Source organism: Rhipicephalus microplus, unplaced genomic scaffold (assembly GCF_043290135.1).
Source record: "Rhipicephalus microplus isolate Deutch F79 unplaced genomic scaffold, USDA_Rmic scaffold_45, whole genome shotgun sequence".
NCBI lineage: Eukaryota > Metazoa > Arthropoda > Arachnida > Ixodida > Ixodidae > Rhipicephalus > Rhipicephalus microplus.
The window spans coordinates 51,904-71,411 of NW_027464618.1; the positions used below are offsets into that span (position 1 = coordinate 51,904).

Below are 19,508 nucleotides of genomic sequence, written 5' to 3' on the forward strand. Positions count from 1 at the left end.
CGCGTTGCCGCCACGCTCTCCTTGCACACTTCCCTCACAGGCGCATGCTGACGTCACTCTCTCTCTCAACCCCAGCACTCTCGCCCCAGCACCCGCAGCTGCCGGCTCCTCCGTCTCCTCACAACACACTTTCCTCTCGCTTCACCCTCTACACCGCCCACACCACTCGACCGCACGTCGAGTGGAAACACTGTTCCGGCTCGTTGATCTGCGAACGCTACACCAACTTTCGCTTTAAACCATTTTTCCAGCATGCGCGTTGACACCCATTTTAACAAGGTCAATGCCGTGCGCACCGCTGCTGCTTCGCATCCTATCAGGGTTCCCTTCGGGGAGAAGGTCCAATTTTCGTCTCTTCTCCCATGCTCACAGCACTAACAACAGATCGTTCTCTACGTTTCGAACATCTTGTTAGAGCTACTGTAGATGTATCCACGTGTGCTCACCAGAGGGCAGCTCAACCACTTTGGAGTAGATGGTGATGTACTCGACACCTGGACCACACTGTAGGGGAGTTACCTGCACCATCGAGTCAAGGCAACAACAGGGCACGTGCTTTGAATTTACCGATGGTCGATTCGCCATATTGTGGTACACGTTTATCTTTCGGTATCTGCAGCACTTCATTAAGCGGATGCTCTTTCGTGCAAAAAGCTTCCTTTAGAGCTTCACATACTGAATATGACTTCACAAAACAAGGTACATAAATTTCATTCTGTAATCCTATGGCATGCACGATTCACAACATATATTCATTGGTGTTCTCTTTTTTGTGCGAAATGGTGACGCAGGTTCCAGTTAACATTTAGTCTGCTGGCACGCATCGTGTATAAGAATGTCATCGCCACCGCACTCTCCTCACCGCCGTCGATCAGTCTCCAGAGGCGACGATGAAAACAGTACGGAATATGGAATAGCGGCAATTCACGGCATGGCAAAGAATTTATATTCTCCTGAGCGGGGATTCTGAAATTGACGCTGCACTGAGCAGCGATGAGGCAGCTGGAGACGCACGCGTGAGCCCAGCTGGCTGGTAGGACGTATGGACGCCGCGTTCATGCTCGCGATAGTCGCAGCTTCAAATGATCACATTTGCGCTCATGACTCCACAGTGAATCACCCGAAGCGGCACAACGAAAACGCAAGATTGGTCTGAATATGCTCACAAACCAAGCAAAACAAAACGAAGGAAGTAGTTGCCAGGCAACCAGGCGTCACCACCAGATGGCACCACGTGCAGAAACCGCGATACTCGGGGTAGTTCTCTACTGTTTGAGGCCAGGACGGGAGTACTGCGAACCAAGACATATCGGGCCAAATACGAAGGGGTAGACACAGTATGCAGTGCGTGTGGAGAGGAAGAAGAAACTGCCGAACACTTGATAATGTTCAGTGAAGGGCTTCACCCTATCGTTCAGGATGATGGCGCAGAGTTTTTCAAAGCACTGGGGTTTAGGGACCGGGAGGGCAAAATAAACTTTAAGCGGGTAGACTTAACTAGAAGGAGGTTATCTGATTGGTGGCTAAAGTCAAGGCACGAGTGAAAATTAAACTCTTCACTGCAAAGTACGAATCCTCAAACTCACTTTTTAAGGAAAAAAATAAATATAGTTTTTGGTTCATTAGGTATTACGGCTTGGTGGCGCTAGCCATCGCCCGATCTAAAGGGTACAGCCATATCCATCCATCCATCCATCCATCCATGACAACACTAAAATTGTTAAGGTCATCGCTGCTTATTCAGCATCACTTGGCGCATGAGGCGTGACCTAAAAGTTTGCTTAACATGTCAGAATGCTGCCGATGCCTCATGGCCGGAAACGCGCCCATCAGCTTTGGGCGCTCTTTGCGCTTGAAATAGAAAATATTTTACGTAACGGATGCCAGTCACATCTTGCCTAAAACCTTATGCATGTCAAATAACTGAATGAACACCGCATCTCGAGTTTGAAATTTGGTGTCACTATTGAGTCGTGTGAGTGCACTGGCTGCAACGTTTGAGCGCACACAAAAAGCCTTCAGTCTATAAACTTCGTGTCTTTGCACGAATATATATTGAAATGGCTTTGCATTTTTCGAACTAATAGTCAGCTTGAGTTGATTAGTGCATGGAATCCGTGCTACTGACGAGGACCAACAAATATCTTATATAACTTTTCCCTGCTTTTATAAAAAAATCATTGATATATCTGCGCGGTGCTCTGCCACGCTTCAAGTCGTATTGCTCATGCTATACTTTGTGGCTTTTAAAGTCGATCTTCACTGTTCTTAAGCAAAAGTTTCAGATGCCTTAATAAATGCGACAGTTCATTATCAGCCACCTCTATACAAGGGATGCAAAAAGTCATTATCACGTGAATACGATCAAATAGGACGTCAAGATAAAGACACAAAAATTGTGATGTCTTTAATACTTGACATATTATGACTGACTACTATGACGTCATCACATGACACCGTCGTTCTGCATTGGTTTCGTAATTGTTGGCCCATGATGGAGGCGGTGCAGACAGCTTGCAGTGCCTCCGGTCCCTGAGGTAGTGCCGAACCGCGTCAGCTCCAGACAGCTCTGAGAGGGGGCCGGTGTTGCAGAAACACTTTGAGGTGTGCCAGCTTGTGCAATTCTCCTCTATTGTATTTGTTTTTAGTGCAGCCATAAATAGAATTACACGAGGTTGCAGAGAATGATTAATAGATTGGCTAAAGAGACCTGGAGTCTTCTTAGGCGAATGCACCAGAGACACTGAGGGTTTGTGTCGTTATTTAGTTGTGACTTCCAGTAGATTATTTTAGGGGTGAAGCTTCTTAAAGCCGCACCCGTTCGTCCCTCGTCGTAGTCGTAGTGCGTAACCAGTCTTACGTTGTGACCTGCAAGGTGGCGCCGGTGGGAGATTTCTCCTGTGCGTTGTTGAACAATAAAAAATTCGCAGCGTGCGCGTTAACTAAAAGCCGAATTCTCCTGTCTCTAATTCCCCATTAGCAGCGATTGACATGTACATTGAGCACTATCTGACAAGAAAGGGTTGCTACGTTATACTCGCTGGGCGTAACCTCCTTGGTTTAGAAAGGTTCAGCGAGCGTTGGGCCGCAGTGCCATAAATACAGTGAACTAGTATATACCATGAACTCGAGGTGGTTAGAGGTGGGAAGTAGACATGAAGCGCAAGCCGTAAGAAAGTGTGCGTGTGCCACCTCTCGTTTAGTCCTTGGAATGTCCGCTGGATGGCGGTGCTTCTATATGCGTAATATATGATTAAAAGATGCGAGATGGTGGTACTTGGAGTGTTGACTAGGTGGACGAACGGACACACAGACAGATGCATGGACGGATGAACGCATGGACGGACGCAGGGGCGTATGCATGGACGAACGCAGGGACGAACGCACGAATGGACGTGCGGACGCATGAACAGATGCACGCACGGATGGGCGGGTGGAAGCATTGACGGTCACACATACGGACGCACGGACGGACGGAAGCAACAACGAATGGACGGACGAATGCTTCGCCCCACGCTCCATCATTCAACCTGTGGATATGCTGCCATTATTTTCATTGTTTCGAACGTTCGTTAGCGTCTCAGTTTTTATCAGGTGATGATTACACATATGGTTTGTGTCTCTGAACGAGGCATGTTTTGCTCGAGGGTAGGAATTCTTTATAGCTTTGCCAAATTAAAACCTTGTGAGACCAACACTCAGAATCAAGTAGTTGTTTATTTAATTCAGATGTTTCCTATTATAGGCATGCACAACACATACCTTTGTAAATATTTTACGTTTTCGTGAGTGAGCGGACAAACTCCAGACTTTTTTTTTGCATTAGACAAGTACATTGGTAGGCCATCAAGCATTCTCGGCCTATCACCCGCTCAAAGTTTCGGAATATTCCGCTGGGACATGACACGAACACTTCCGATTCTCTTGTTGTCGGAGGTGTTGAAATATTTTGCGCTGACACACACAGAGGAGAGAAGTGCAACATAAGACCACCCGTTGCTTGCCATCAACGTTTCTAGACTAGGTAAGTTGCAAAACTGAGCGATGTTGCGCGGTGGGGCCGCTGCCAGCGACAAATGTGGCGCTGCTGTCGCATCCAGATTCACTCACTGCATGCTCGCTCACAGAACACCTAGCTCTCTCGTGTCACAGCCGTAACGTCCATCGCTGTGCATGTTGCAGTGCGTTGGCCCCGCCGCGGTGGTCTAGTGGCTAAGGTACTCGGCTGCTGACCCGCAGGTCGCGGGTTCAAATCCCGGCTGCGGCGGCTGCATTTCCGATGGAGGCGGAAATGTCGTAGGCCCGTGTGCTTATATTTGGGTGCACGTTAAAGAACCCCAGGTGGTCAAAATTTCCGGAGCCCTCCACTACGGCGTCTCTCATAATCATATGGTGGTTTTGGGACGTTAAACCCCACAAATCAATCAATCAATCATGTTGCAGTGCGTCGATATCTGTGGAGGCTTCTTTCTGCGTGAACATTTTTGTGCTTCAGCGCGCCCTGTTCTGCTTTGAATGTGTTGCGTGTTTTCATCATGCCCGGATGTTGCGTTCTCAGCTGTAGAGTAGCTACGGGAAATGAGAGACACCACGACATTTTTTTTTTGTGCCCACGTGTACTTGAGCAGTGAGAGGTATGGGACCATGCTATTCCTCGTGCGGATAAGAAACTGCCCAGCACCTCACGTGTGTGTGATATGCATTTTAATGAGAAGGACATCCTGAAGACTTTCACTCACGTCATATGGTAAGAAGGTACAAATCGCAAGAGGAAAGTGGGACCTCGTCGAAGGATGCGTTCCACGAATATTCCCGAATTTGCCCGCTTACCTTTGTCGCGGGGCCCGCGACAAAAAAGCGAAAGCTTCCCGATAGGAGTGGGGTATTTTCCAGAATATCATCGGCGAAAACGAATAGACTACCTCCGAGCACTCAGCTCGAAGACAGTGAATTAAGTCTCGACATGCCGTCAACTAGTGGCGCGTCATTTCGCTTCAAGAGATAGAAAACGTTTTTTTTTGGATGCTGGTGAAACGTTGTTGAGAATGGCGATACAAAACGTCTTGTGGTGTTTCTAGGGCTCAAAGAAAAAAAAGAGCGCTATTTGTGGAGACGAAATGCGTTGTCGCAGAAGACATGACAGTCACCTTTAGCACCCGTAACTATCGCTCAGCCAAGTAACCTGGCAAAGCAGATACCATCATTCAATGGACAGAACTTCTGGAGGACATAGAAAAGCTGCAAGTGTGTTCATGTTGTCCCAATGCGTCAGCAGGCAGACTCGTGAGTAATGACTACGAAGTGCTCACCGATACCCGAAAGGGCGGTCTCTGCTCGAAGCTTTGGCTGCAGCTGTGTTAACAGGTTTCATTAGAGGAACTCCAGAAGAAGCAGAGGGAAGACATGCTCGAGAAAATGGCCGCACGCGTAGCTTTTCGACGGTCTAAGTTGCTAAAGAATGTGACTGACATGGAAAAAAAAGCTGACTACTTAACCAGACAAAAGCCACAAGATTGCGCCACATAGTTGTAATTTATTTTCAAGCCCGAAAAACACAGCCACAAAAGAGGATGCGAGACATTGTAATTGGGTTTTTCGCGTCTAAAAATCTATTGCGAACGTACACCAACTAGCAACTAACCGACAGACTCGTATGTTATGCTATATATATCAAGCATTGTTTATTCTCGGCAGTTTTGAAAACCATAATGATACAGTATTTGCCTTACACCACTAAATATTACGCAGTATTAAGTTTCTGCGGCAGCACAACAAATGTCGATAATATACTGTTGGCAAAGCTCTTTCAGAACGGTCGCCACGGCGTCTTGCCACGACAACCACGTGTTTTCGTCTGCTAGGCGGAAGCTTGTTGCGCCGCCAGTGCCACCAAACTGGAAGCTGTCCCGGCGCCGTGTGACGAGTAGTCTGACGCGGGGAGTTTTGCAACTAACCTAGTCTAGAAACGTTGGCTTGCCATGATATGGCACGCTCACGCGTTTCCCACCGTTCGCTTTCTCAAGGCTGCCAGAACGTCCGCACTTTTTTTTTGTAATTTCTCTAGTGTCCTGGTATGAAGCAAGTACATTCACTGCATCTTTTCCGACATTCAGGCTCAGGACATGTGATGAAAACTGTTGGTTGACTAGCACAATTTTTTTTCTTTGCAATTACACCGGCAGCCACCTTCGCTGCCTTCCGCCCGATGCAATGAATGGGTGGATGCTATGGGCGTCCCCTTAATAACGGGGCGGCGACATGTGTGCCACCAGGCTCGCAAGAAAAAAACAACCAAAAGGAAATATTTCTTGTTAAGTTGGTCTGATGCCTTATCTACTTCGATTAAATCGATGTTATTATAACAAAGTAAATTATAAATTAGTGTTCCATCTCTCTGCCTCTTAAGGCAGAATGACCTCATTTGACAACTATTACAGTCCCTTATCTCTACTTTTCTGCCACCAGTACTCCAACCGTCTCTTATTTGCTTCTATCGCAGAAGCACAGACCGGGTGCCGCTTGCAACGCCGAAAGCTTCCCATAAAGATATGGCAAAGCTTCATGGCGACGAAAGATATTGAAGGACTGGGGTACGCCAACTGTATTAACCTTTCACAGCTACTGCTTCAAATTTAGATTGTCATCCTATTACTGCAGCAATAGTAACGACTGCAGTCATTATTTTAGCATACCTATTTAAAGCAAACATGCTGAACACGTGTAGAAAGCAGTTGCGGTTATACTTGTTCAACAAACATTTCTATGCGAGAAATGCAGCCAACTATACTCATTGTGATTAAAGGTTTCAAATGTGCAGTTTTGGTTCTCAGACAAAATCTGCCGGACGACTTCAGTTGACAAACAGAAACAGCAACGGTTGTTAAGTGGAGGTGCCACATCGGCAACAGCCATTCAGAGCCAGCCTTGCCAGTTTCATTGTCAAAGCTACCACAAGACGGTGACCAATAGGAGGTGCGGAGCAATGGAACTAAGGCATGCTGCTTGATTATAAGACCTTCATGGCCAACGGTGATACTGTGGTCCTCTACTGTATGTGAAGGCACTCTACGGTTCTCGCTGTACTTTATATTACTGGACTGTATTTTGCTGTATTTTACTGTACTGTATTTTGCTGTTTTTTACTGTACTGTATTTTTTCCAGGTGTATCAAGAAAACATATGTAACAGCATCACCTTTTGGTTATGCGCAGTACTTGTGATCTTTCAGTGGGCATGGTCGAGCAGCAGCTATGCAGTCGACTAAGAACCCGTTTTTTCTTCTACTCCAGTTGCTGACGATGCTGGCTTCCGCCCCCTGCAAAGAAGCTCTAACGGACGGCTTTCACCTACCTTCGAAGGGCGCTTCCAACTGGAGCGACACGGCGAGGTTCTCTTCGTGGTGCCTTGCGTCACGGGTGCATGTTGTTCAGGGCGGACCGCCAACGCTTCTGCAGTCTTCTTCTTCGGCTTGGAATCATGCTTGGCAGTGCCCCGTGTTTGATAGCACAACAAGCCTGCCTGTTGTCACTCCGATAATCTCCGAATGCTCATCAGCATCGTCATCACCCAGCCACAAGTTTATAAGCAGCCGTCATCCCCCGCGCGACTTCAGTGGGCATGGTCGAGCAGCAGCTATGCAGTCGACTAAGAACCCGTTTTTTCTTCTACTCCAGTTGCTGACGATGCTGGCTTCCGCCCCCTGCAAAGAAGCTCTAACGGACGGCTTTCACCTACCTTCGAAGGGCGCTTCCAACTGGAGCGACACGGCGAGGTTCTCTTCGTGGTGCCTTGCGTCACGGGTGCATGTTGTTCAGGGCGGACCGCCAACGCTTCTGCAGTCTTCTTCTTCGGCTTGGAATCATGCTTGGCAGTGCCCCGTGTTTGATAGCACAACAAGCCTGCCTGTTGTCACTCCGATAATCTCCGAATGCTCATCAGCATCGTCATCACCCAGCCACAAGTTTATAAGCAGCCGTCATCCCCCGCGCGACTTCAGTGGGCATGGTCGAGCAGCAGCTATGCAGTCGACTAAGAACCCGTTTTTTCTTCTACTCCAGGTTGGTAAATTTCACTCATGCCACTCTAAAAAGTCAAACAACCTGTGTCTGCTGCTTGTACCATGCCCAAGTGTACTTTTTTTATGTATTTGCGAATGTGTTCATGTTGTGAAACTATTGCTTTTGAGTGGTGACGTCGAATCCAATCCAGGTCCCAATAATTCTTCTAGTCTTCCTGATGAGCTGGCTGAAGTCGTGAAGGCAATTAATGCGCACGTTGACGCACGCCATAAAGAATTAAAAACAGTTCTTGATGAATTGAAGTCCAGTCAGGCGATTTTGGAGCAAACTGTGTCAGATATTAACTCAAGATTGGTTGCTGTAGAAGCTCGTGTAAATTCCTTCGACAAAATGCCTCCAAGTAACCTGCAGCAAACTATAAGTGATACTGTTCGTGGGGCGAACGCTGAATTACGTTCACGCCTAGATGATTTCGAGGATAGGTCACGGCGAGAAAACCTTCTATTCTTCGGAATACCTGATGCTGCAGCCGAAACATGGTCGCAGTCCGAAGATAAGGTTCGCGAGATTATGTCCACTCTAGGTCTCCAACTGCCGACCGATGCCATTTCACGTGCGCATAGGCTTGGTTCATACGCAAATAAGAAGTGCCGTCCTGTAATTGTAAAGCTTTCTAATTTTAAGGTTAAGGAAAGCATTATGGCAAATAAGGCCAAATTAAAAGGTATCGGTGTCAGCTTAAGTGAAGATTTTTGCAAAGAAACTAGGAACACGCGTAAAAAATTGTACGAGTACGGAAAGTCGACTGGTCAACAGTTTGCAGTGCGTTACAACAAGTTATTCATTAACAAAAAATGCTTCGTTTACTGCAGTCAAACCGACAGCGTTTGTGAACTTACCCGTGAATTTACTTCTTCACTTTCCCCTTCAAGTACCAATATTCCTAGCAGTGTTCTTCCCTCTTCCTAGCAATCCCAACCTACTAAACGTGCCGCAACACTTGAACCAGTTTCAGTCTTGTTTACAAATATTAGAAGTGTGCTAAGTAAACGTGACGAGTTATCTTCTATAATTGATGACTGTTCTGCGGACATAGTAGTGTTAACAGAAACTTGGTTGTCAAGTAAAATTCGCAACACTGAGGTTTTACACTGCAAAAACACCTACAATTTTTACAGATCAGATCGTATAACAAGAACAGGGGGCGGTGTTCTTATCGCGATATCAGATAGATTTTCCTCTCATATTGTTCCCATAAGTTCGCCACTAGAAATTGTATGCGCGTGCGTTCGATTTGCGTATCAGGACGTGATTTTGTGCGTTTGCTACCGACCGCCTCGCTGCCCCTCAGACTTTTGCGAAAACTTCCATGACTGTTTGCACGCAGTTTCTGTCAGGTACCCAAATTCTCATATATTTGTCATGGGCGATTTTAATTTCCCAGAAGTTACTTGGGGCAGTGGGGATGGAACGGCTAGCTGTCTTTCAGCGGAAGGTAATTGCTTTTTAAACATATGCAATGATTTTAATTTAACCCAAGTAATCCATGAACCCACGCGCATCACAGCATTTTCTTCAAATATACTTGATTTGGTTTTCACAACTAATCCTTCGGTCATTTCATCGATTCACTACCTACCCGGGCTTAGTGATCATCGCATTGTACACTTCACCTGCGCAATGCAACCACAGCGTCCTATGCACGCAACTAAAGTTATAAAAGATTATGCGAAAGCTGATTATGCATCTATATGTACTGAGTTGGAAGTTTTCACTGAAAAATACATTGCATGTGCCGCTGATAACACTGTAGAGGAGAACTGGGTATCGTTCAAAAATAAGTTTAATTCACTTATAGATTGTTATGTTCCTTTACGAACTGTTCGAACGGCGTTCCGCTCTCCGTGGTTCACATCAGCACTTCTTCGCTTACGTAATAAAAAAAAACGACTTTACCGCAGCGCTTCATCATCTGACACCACGGAGAGATGGGCGGCTTATCACAACGCAACATTAGAATACAAAAAAGCTTATGCAGTTGCTAAACATAGTTTCTTCAGCGATACCCTTCCCTCTCTTCTACAGTCTAACCCTCGTAAGTTTTGGTGTCTAGTAAATGGTCCAAAAAATAAGAACATTGATCTTTGTGACGAACTTGGTTTGGCGATTGCAAGTGACAGGTGCTGCGAGGCTTTGCAAGACGTATTTAAAAAATCATTTTCCGTTGACAACTCCAATCATTTACCAATTCAAGCCGATCCTGGATATCCCCGAATGGAACCAATCATCATTGATCAATTGGGGCTATTTCACCTCATATTAAAAATGAAAGCCTCGGCACCTGGCATAGATGGAATCGCTCCCCAATTTCTCAAACAAACTGCCACTTATTGTTCAGTCATTTTTTCACAGCTCTTTTCACAGTCATTACAAAATGCCTCATTGCCCAGTGACTGGAAGGCGGGGAAGGTGGTTCCTGTGCCTAAACCAGGTGACTCATCTAATCCTTCTAACTACAGGCCCATCACTTTGACTAGTATTCCATGTAAGCTTCTCGAACACATAATCTATTCTAACTTAATTATATTTCTCGAAGAAAATAACTTCTTTCACAACAGTCAGCACGGTTTTAGGAAACACTACTCATGTGAAACCCAACTACTTCTCTTCACCAACGACTTATTTTCAGCTTCTGACACTGGCTCCATTATCGATTGCATTTTCCTTGATTTTCAAAAAGCTTTTGACACCGTTTCTCACCGTTTACTCCTACTAAAACTAAGCATGCTAAATATTGACTCAAACACATTACGATGGATCGAATGCTTCTTATCTAACAGAACCCAACATGTAACAGCTAACGATCATGACTCACGCAATTGTTCAGTAATCTCTGGTGTGCCGCAAGGTTCTGTCCTTGGACCCTTACTCTTTCTAATTTATATTAATGACCTTCCATCCAGCATTACATCAACAATCAGGCTATTTGCCGACGATTGTGTCATCTACCGCATAATAACTAACTCTCATGATTCATCACTACTTCAATCTGATCTTGACAACATTACATCTTGGTGCTCACACTGGTCAATGAAACTAAATATTGGCAAGTGCAAAATAATGAGGATCTCTCGAGGAAGTACTGACTGCACTAGCCCTGTTTATTCAATTTCTAATTTTCTGTTGTCGTCTGTCAATACTTACAAATATCTTGGTGTTCACATAGATAACAATTTAACATGGAATAATCATGTCAGTTATGTGATTAACAATGCTAACCGCACTCTCGGCTTCTTGCGCCGTAACTTTTCATTAGCACCTGTTTCATTAAAACTTCTTCTTTATAAAACACTAGTCAGATCTAAACTCGAATACGCCTCATCAATCTGGGATCCTCATTCTTGTTCACTTGTTAATGCACTGGAAGCCATCCAAAATCGCTCAGCTCGCTTCATTGTCGCTAATTACTCCCGTACCGCTAGCATCTCATCAATTAAAAATTCCCTAGACCTTCCTACCCTTTCTAACAGGAGGAAACAGGCCCGACTCTGTCTCTTTCACAAAATTTTTTTTATGAATCCTGAAATAAAGGGCACATTGTTCTCGTCACCTTCTTACGTTTCATCTCGCATCGACCATAACTTCAAAGTCCATGTGCCACTCTGCCATACCAACATATACTTCCACTCCTACGTGCCGAAGACTTCATCCGAATGGAACCACCTTCCTGCCTCCATCGCCAGCAACCCTGATCATGCATCATTCAAGACTGCCATCTCTAACTTGTAACCACTCCTCTCTGTAACGCCGCAAATGGCATTGAGAGTATTTAAATAAATAAAATAAAATAATCTTGATTATATTGTCACGTTACTCTCGACAAACTTGATAAAAAATGGGCTCGTTTAGTCGACTACTCAAGCAGCGGCTCAGAGAGATCGTCTTTGTCTTCTTTCACTCTTCGATCTTACCCAAGCAAACCATGTGGCAATAGTCCCCCCCTTTGAAAGCATCGACTCGATGCTCGTAAATAAAAAAAATGAAGGTATACACACGCAGATATAGAGAACCAAAAGAGGGAGAGTGCCACTACTCGCAGCGCAAATGAGGAAGTTTCGCCAACGCTTCCGCCAAGCGCAAAAAGAAAGGGCACAAAAACACACGAGAACACAAACAGCAGCGGCAACGCAATGTCACGGCATGTCGTAGCACGTGAAACCACAAGGGCTACTGTGTGAAGTAGGGCTTCAGCCGAAGGACATGCACGGTTTCGGGTCGAAGCTGTCGACGAGAAGACGCTGCGCCGTCCGGAAATACCTCGTAGGTAAGATCTGTGATTCGTCTAAGAACCTTGTACGGTCCGAAATAACGGCTTAGGAGTTTTTCGGATAAGCCTGGTCGCCGGACAGGGACCCACACTCGGTCCCCAGGGTGGTAGGTGACATTTCGATGGCGGAGGTTGTAACGTCGCGCGTCTGCATCTTGTTGGTGCCTGGTGTTTATGCGAGCTAGCTGACGAGCTTCTTCGGCGTATTGAGTGTATTGCTCAGCATCTTGAGCAAGTTCATTGCTTTCGTCGCACGGAAGCATAGCATCGAGCATGGTTCGCACGTTGCGTCCGTAAACAAGTCGGAAAGGCGGAAATCGCGTTGTTTCTTGCGTTGCCGTATTATAAGCAAACGTGATGTATGGAAGAATCTCGTCCCAGGTTTTATGTTGTACGTCCACATACATTGACAGCATGTCCGCTATGGTCTTGTTAAGCCTCTCTGTCAGTCCATTGGATTGCGGATGATAAGCCGTTGTTTTTCGATGACTTGTGCAGCTCAGTTTAAAAATGTCCTCCATCATTCGTGCTGTGAACGACGTCCCTCTGTCCGTAATCACGCATGACGGGGCACCATGCCGTAGGACGATTTGGTGCACGAAAAACTGCGCGACTTCAGAGGCCGTGCCACGGGGTAACGCTTTTGTTTCAGCATAACGCGTGAGATAATCTGTCGCAACTATAATCCACTTGTTCCCAGAGGACGACAAAGGGAAGGGCCCGAGAAGGTCCATTCCCACGAGGTCAAACGGTGTCCGTGGTGGTGCGATCGGCTGGAGCAGGCCCGCGGGTCTCACAGGCGGAGTCTTGCGGCGCTGGCACTCACGGCAGCCTTTCACATATCGATGTACACTAGTTGATAGTCGCGGCCAGTAATACTGTTGGCGTACTCGGGCGAGAGTTCGCGAATAGCCCAAATGTCCTGACGTGGGCTCGTCGTGGCACGCCAGAAGGATTTCATCACGCATGTCGGTAGGAACAACGAGTAGGAAAGCCTTGTCGCTACCACGGGCGTTTTTCTTGTAAAGAATGCCTCTTCTTAGACAAAAAGAGGACAGTTCGCGAGCAATGTGTTGAGGGACCTTAGAGTTGCGGCCTTCCAGGGAATCAATGACTGGGCGTAATTCATCGTCTGCCCGCTGCTTTGACATAAATTCGGAGTCACTAACTGCTCCGAGAAAGGCATCTTCATCTTCGGAGCCCCTGACAGCGTTCCCCACAGGTGCTCGAGAAAGCGCGTCGGCGTCTTCGTGTTTGCGCCCTGACCTGTACACAATCGTAATGTCAAACTCCTGCAAACGCAAACTCCACCGTGCGAGACGGCCGGATGGATCTCTGAGATTTGCCAGCCAGCAGAGCGAGTGGTGGTCAGTCACCACTTTGAAGGGACGACCGTAGAGGTAAGGCCGAAATTTGGTCGTCGCCCACACGACTGCGAGGCATTCTTTTTCTGACGTAGAATAGTTGGTCTCAGCTCGAGAAACAGTACGACTGGCGTAAGCTATCACATGCTCAACGCCGCCGTGTCGTTGTACAAGGACAGCGCCAAGTCCGACGTTGCTGGCATCTGTATGAATTTCTGTAGCAGCGTCCTCATCAAAATGGGCAAGAACAGGGGCTGTTTGCATTCTCTGTCGTAACTCTGTGAACGCTGTATCTTGTTCTACGCCCCAAGTAAAGGGTACGTCATCTCGGGTGAGTCGCGTAAGAGGTTCAGCTATCTTAGAGAAGTTGGCGATAAATCGGCGATAATACGCGCACAAGCCGAGGAAACGGCGTACTGCTCTTTTATCTGATGGGACAGGGAAGGCGGCGACAGCAGCAGTTTTGTCTGGATCAGGTCGCACTCCATCTGCACTAATGACATGTCCCAGAAATTTCAGCTCTTCATAGCCGAAATGGCATTTTTGGGGTTTCAGCGTAAGTTCAGCTGTGCGAATGGCTTCCAGAACCTTTCTCAGACGCTTCAGATGTTTTTCAAAGCTCTCGGAAAAGATGACCACATCATCGAGGTAGACAAGGCAGCTTTGCCACTTCAAGCCAGCGAGAACTGTGTCCATCATCCTCTGAAAAGTGGCTGGTGCAGAACAGAGGCCGAAGGGAAGAACTCGGAATTCGTAAAGTCCGTCTGGAGTCACAAACGCGGTTTTTTCTCGGTCTCGTTCATCCACTTCAATTTGCCAACAGCCACTCTTTAGATCGATGGACGAAAAATACTTCGCACGTCGTAACCTGTCGAGGGAGTCGTCTACTCGTGGAAGCGGGTAGACGTCCTTTTTTGTGACGCTATTAAGCTTCCTGTAGTCAATACAGAATCGCAGCGTTCGTTCTTTTTTCTTTACTAGAACGACTGGCGAGGACCAAGCGCTGCTGGATGGTTGAATAATCCCGTCATCGAGCATCTCTTTTACTTGTGTCTGAATAGCCTCGCGTTCTTTGGCAGAAACGCGATAAGGCTGCTGCCGGATGGGGCGGACGTCATCGTCGGTAATAATTCGATGCTTCGTGAGGTGAGTTTGACGGACTTTAGAAGAAGAGGCGAAGCAAGATCTAAACTCCCTTAAAAGGTCGTGAAGTGCAGCCTTTCTCTCGTCTGACAGCGTCGAATCGATGTCGATGTGGTCTAGAAATTCCTTATCCTCATGCGTTTCCTCGGACGCGAAGCACTCCGTGACATCGGCAACAGGTTCTCCATAGGCTAGGGTGGTTCCACGGAAAAGATGCCGGTGCTCGTAATTGAAGTTCGTAGCTAGTATCGTTGACTGTCCGTCACGGACGCGCACTACACTTCGGGCGGCGCATACACCTTGGAGCAGCAGAAGTGATAAGTTGCTTTCAGCCACCACGTCGCCGTCTTGGAAGTCTTCACAAGTGACTTCGATGGGAACAGTTGCTCGAGGTGGCAGCGTCACACTGTCGTCAGCAACACGCAGCGCAAGTCTACGGCAGTTATCGGCGTCTCGATCTGTTGCGCCTTGAGTCGAGAAGGTCACGATGCGCTCACGGAGATTTATGATGGCACCGTATTCCCGAAAGAAGTCCATGCCGATAATCAGCTGACGCGAACAGTCGGGGAGAACGAGGCAGCTGAGCACAAACGTTGACGCACGAATTTTCACTCTTGCGGTACAGCGACCCAGCGGTGTTACAACGTGTCCTCCAGCTGTTCGAATTCGCGTTCCATTCCACGGCGTGATCACTTTTCTGAGATCTTTCGCTGGCCTCCCGCTGATGATCGAATAGTCTGCACCAGTGTCTACCAATGCACTGACCTGAAGACCGTCAACCAGCACAGGTATGTCGAGCGACACGCGGTCACTAAGTTCAGATGCGGATGTCGGCGTTTCTTCGGCACTGCGATTATTCTCTGACGAAATGCCTTCGGCGTTGCGTGCAAGCATCGATGGGAGGTCTTCCGCACTTTGAGTCCCAGCGACCTTGCCCCCGAAGGCCGCTGCCTTCAGTTTTCCCGACGAGGGCTCGGGGAGCGTTCCCGTGCCGTCACCCCGAAACGTGGCCCAGTGGCTGCGGGTCTCCTCGGAGATGGTGACCGCGATTGCCGTCGTGTAAAGGGTGCACGCTGTTGCGCGAGATATTCTTCGATATCCCTTGGCCTTTGACCAATTCGGGGACGAGGGGAATTGACGGAAAATCCGCGCAGTCCAAGTTGCCGGTATGGGCATTCGCGGTAAATGTGACCAGCCTCACCGCAATGATAGCAGAGGGGTCGTCTGTCTGGCGTACGCCAGAGATCAGACTTGCGCGTCGGTGTACGGCGACTATCGATGTCCAAATCAGCGTGCGCTGACTGAATCGCGACTGACGGCATCATTGTCTGGATCGGGACGTATGGCATTGTCTGGATCGGGACGTGCGGCACTGTCTGGATCGGGACGTGCGGCACTGGCTGGATCGGGACTCCTTGACCCGAAAGAGGAGTGGCAGATCGCAAGGCTTCCGCGTACGTACGACGGCGACTGTCAGTAGACACAGGAGCCGTTTCCAGATCAACCGACGTGGGCGGAAAACGATGGGCGTGCAGCACCTGCTGGACCTCGTCGCGGATGACACTGGTGATAGACCCAACATCGATTTGCCTTGTCCCGTACATCTTTTCCATTTCTTCCCGGACGACAGATCGAATGATCTCGCGAATCCATTCGGGGCTCTTGCTCCCAGGGGTGGCGAAAATCTCGGGAGTTGAGGCAGCATTCACTTGACGGTCAAACTGGGCAGACCGTTGGTGCAGTACTCGCTCCATTGTTGCCGCTTCAGTAAGGAACTCAGCAACACTTTTGGGAGGACTACGCACCAAACCAGCAAAAAGTTGTTCCTTCACACCACGCATGAGGTGGCGCAACTTTTTTTCTTCTGCCATAGTAGGATCCGCTCGCTTGAAAAGCCGTGTCATGTCCTCGACGTACATCGAGACGGTCTCGTTGGGCATCTGGATGCGTGATTGAAGTGCACGCTCCGCCCGTTCGCGGCGGTCGGGACTCCTGTAGGTCTCCAGGAGGCGACGCTGGAACTCGCGCCAAGATGTCAGAACATCATCCCTGTTCAAAAACCACGTCTTGGCACCGTCTTTTAGGCACGTGTACACGTTCCGGAGCTTCGCGGCATCATCCCAGTAATTGATCGCTGCGACACGTTCGAACTCACTCAGCCAGTCGTCAACATCTTCATGCTGCGCTCCGTGAAAGGGGCTAGGCATGAGCAGGTTCTGGACGGTGCAGTAGATCGGCGTGGAAGGTGTCGGAGCTTGCATGGGATCTTGTGTCGAAGTCATAGTCGCTGCGTCAGTGGTTGGTGTCTCAGGCGGTAGGCCTCGTTGGCGGCGGCTTACTCTATGAACAGGAGTGTCCACGGGTGCAGGGCTTGTGTTCCGGCTGCTGGACGGGGTCTTGGGCATCGGGTGGATTGCGAGACGTTGTACCCAGCACCTCCACCAGTCTTGTCACGTTACTCTCGACAAACTTGATAAAAAATGGGCTCGTTTAGTCGACTACTCAAGCAGCGGCTCAGAGAGATCGTCTTTGTCTTCTTTCACTCTTCGATCTCACCCAAGCAAACCATGTGGCAATATGAGTGATAACGTTTCCAGCGATCAGCACTTGTCTGCTTTTCTACACTACTTGTGCCGGCATACTACCTGTTTAAAGAACTTACCCGAACACAGTAGTTCCCTGCCTTTAATTGCTCGAACTTCGCCACCACCGAGAGTTTGTGCAAGAAAAAAAACGAAGAAAAACAATAAAGACAACCGTGAACACCTGAGTAACGACCAAACGCTACTACAGCTAAAAACATTCATGGCATGACCGCTTACAGCGCAGGTTCGGCTATAATGGAAGTTTTTCATACTCCCTTTTCCCGTCCAATGGAACTCCGTGTATAAACATAGTGATTATGGTGATTCACCCTCAGAACAATGACAAGTTGTAATTCGGCTTCCGTAAAGTCTCATAAAAGCAAAGAAAAAAAAGATTGGCAGATCCCACGTACAGTGGGAATTGATGATATGCGTATCACGAATGAGGAAGTTTGATATATCACTTTAAAATCAGCACAACATTACGAGGCGGAGGTAAACTATGCCGTATACAGGACTTCTATGTCATGATTATCATGTTTCGACGTGTTATTTACGTTCGCCATCTATTCACGTCACCTGAAACCAAATTTGGTACATGTGGAGCTAGCGAAACCACCCCGATCGTGCTATGAGTGTAGCGTGTAATCAAGTTTTACATGACACGCATGACATAAGTATCTTGTTTGGACGTGTCATTTACTTTCGTCGACCATTGACGTCACGTATTACCAATTTCGGTTGAGCCAGCAATACGGCCGCGAGCGCGCAATGAGCGTAGCATATAGTCATGTTTTAGACGATATGCATATCATAATTATAGTGTTTGGACCTATCATTTACGTTCGCTGTCCATTCACGTCACGTATTACCAAATTTGGTATATGTGGAACAAGTGAAACGGCCGCGAGCACGCTATGAGCGTAGCATGTTGTCATGCTTTGCATGACATACATATCATGAGTATCATGTCTGGTCGTGTAATTTACCTTTGTCGTCTATTCACGTCACGCGAAAGCAAATTTGGTATATGTGGAGCTAGCGAAACCGCCGCGAACGCATCATGTATATGCTCGAACGTAACGTTGACGCGTGCGCACGCTGGGTGCAGCGACGCTGTGCTAGCAAAACGTGAGCACTCTATAGGCACCGTCCGCTGACCAGAGGGAGTTGCGTTGCTGGCACTAGACAGTTATAGTTTAGCGTTAGCGTGATAGCGTAGGTTAAGGAAATGACGCTACCGTGCAGCAAACGTTCGTTGTAGGCAGCGTCTTATATTTTAGCGAAATAGCGCTTACGTGGCTTACGTGCCCCCAAGTGGGATGGTGGCGCCACCTATTAGATGGTTAATAAGTTAAACAGTGAAAATGAAAAGAAAACGAGAATGTTTGCCTATGCCACCGTGCGAAGCATGATTAGAAGTTTATTTTTGTGATATTAAAAGTAAATAAATATGAACCACGTACAAAACGCGAAAACATCTACGTTGCCGATTTGTTTACATTGATCTTGTAGCTAGGCCTAGGCGCGTTCGAAATGGGAAGCTATCTCAAAAACTACGCCAACTTATCCGTAATACTCAGTCATCGAAGCTAACTGAAGGCAAGCGAAGCCATTTTGAACAGTAGTTTGCTGCGAACAAGGTGAATCTTTCAACAACTACGGCAAAATCACTTCGAAGCGGGCGTCCGACAGCGCGGCCGTGTTTACGTACACTACGTGCAGCTACGCTACCTTAAATCTTAAAAATACCGCGGGTACGGTAAGCGGTACGCGTAACGTACGTATCTGCGCATGCGCACTTCGATTCCGGTATAACGGTATGCACAGTATCACGGTAAGCCCGGTATACTATAACTCTCTACTATATCCTAAGTTCGCTGACCTTGGCCGTTAGGGGCTCGCAGAAAACACACGCACGCACGCGTTAACGTGTATCCCTGCATCGATACGCGCACTCACGCGGGCAGGGAGACGCAGCCATCACGTTTCTTTGACTGACCCCAACCTATTATTGCGTTTGTTCTCCGCTATAGGCATTGCGTTCTGGTGCTGCAGTCACACTGGAAAA

General features: G+C 47.7%; 1 protein-coding gene across 2 annotated transcripts in view; it reads right to left on the minus strand.

The window, feature by feature from the left end:
- The window catches only part of LOC119163181 (uncharacterized), an 81,669-nt gene that overhangs the window by 26,899 nt on the left and 35,262 nt on the right, over positions 1–19,508 (minus strand). For both annotated transcript variants that reach the window (XM_075884731.1, XM_075884730.1), the window contains one exon: positions 447–519. In XM_075884731.1, the coding sequence (XP_075740846.1) occupies positions 447–519 (73 nt within the window). The remainder of the gene's footprint in view (positions 1–446; positions 520–19,508) is intronic.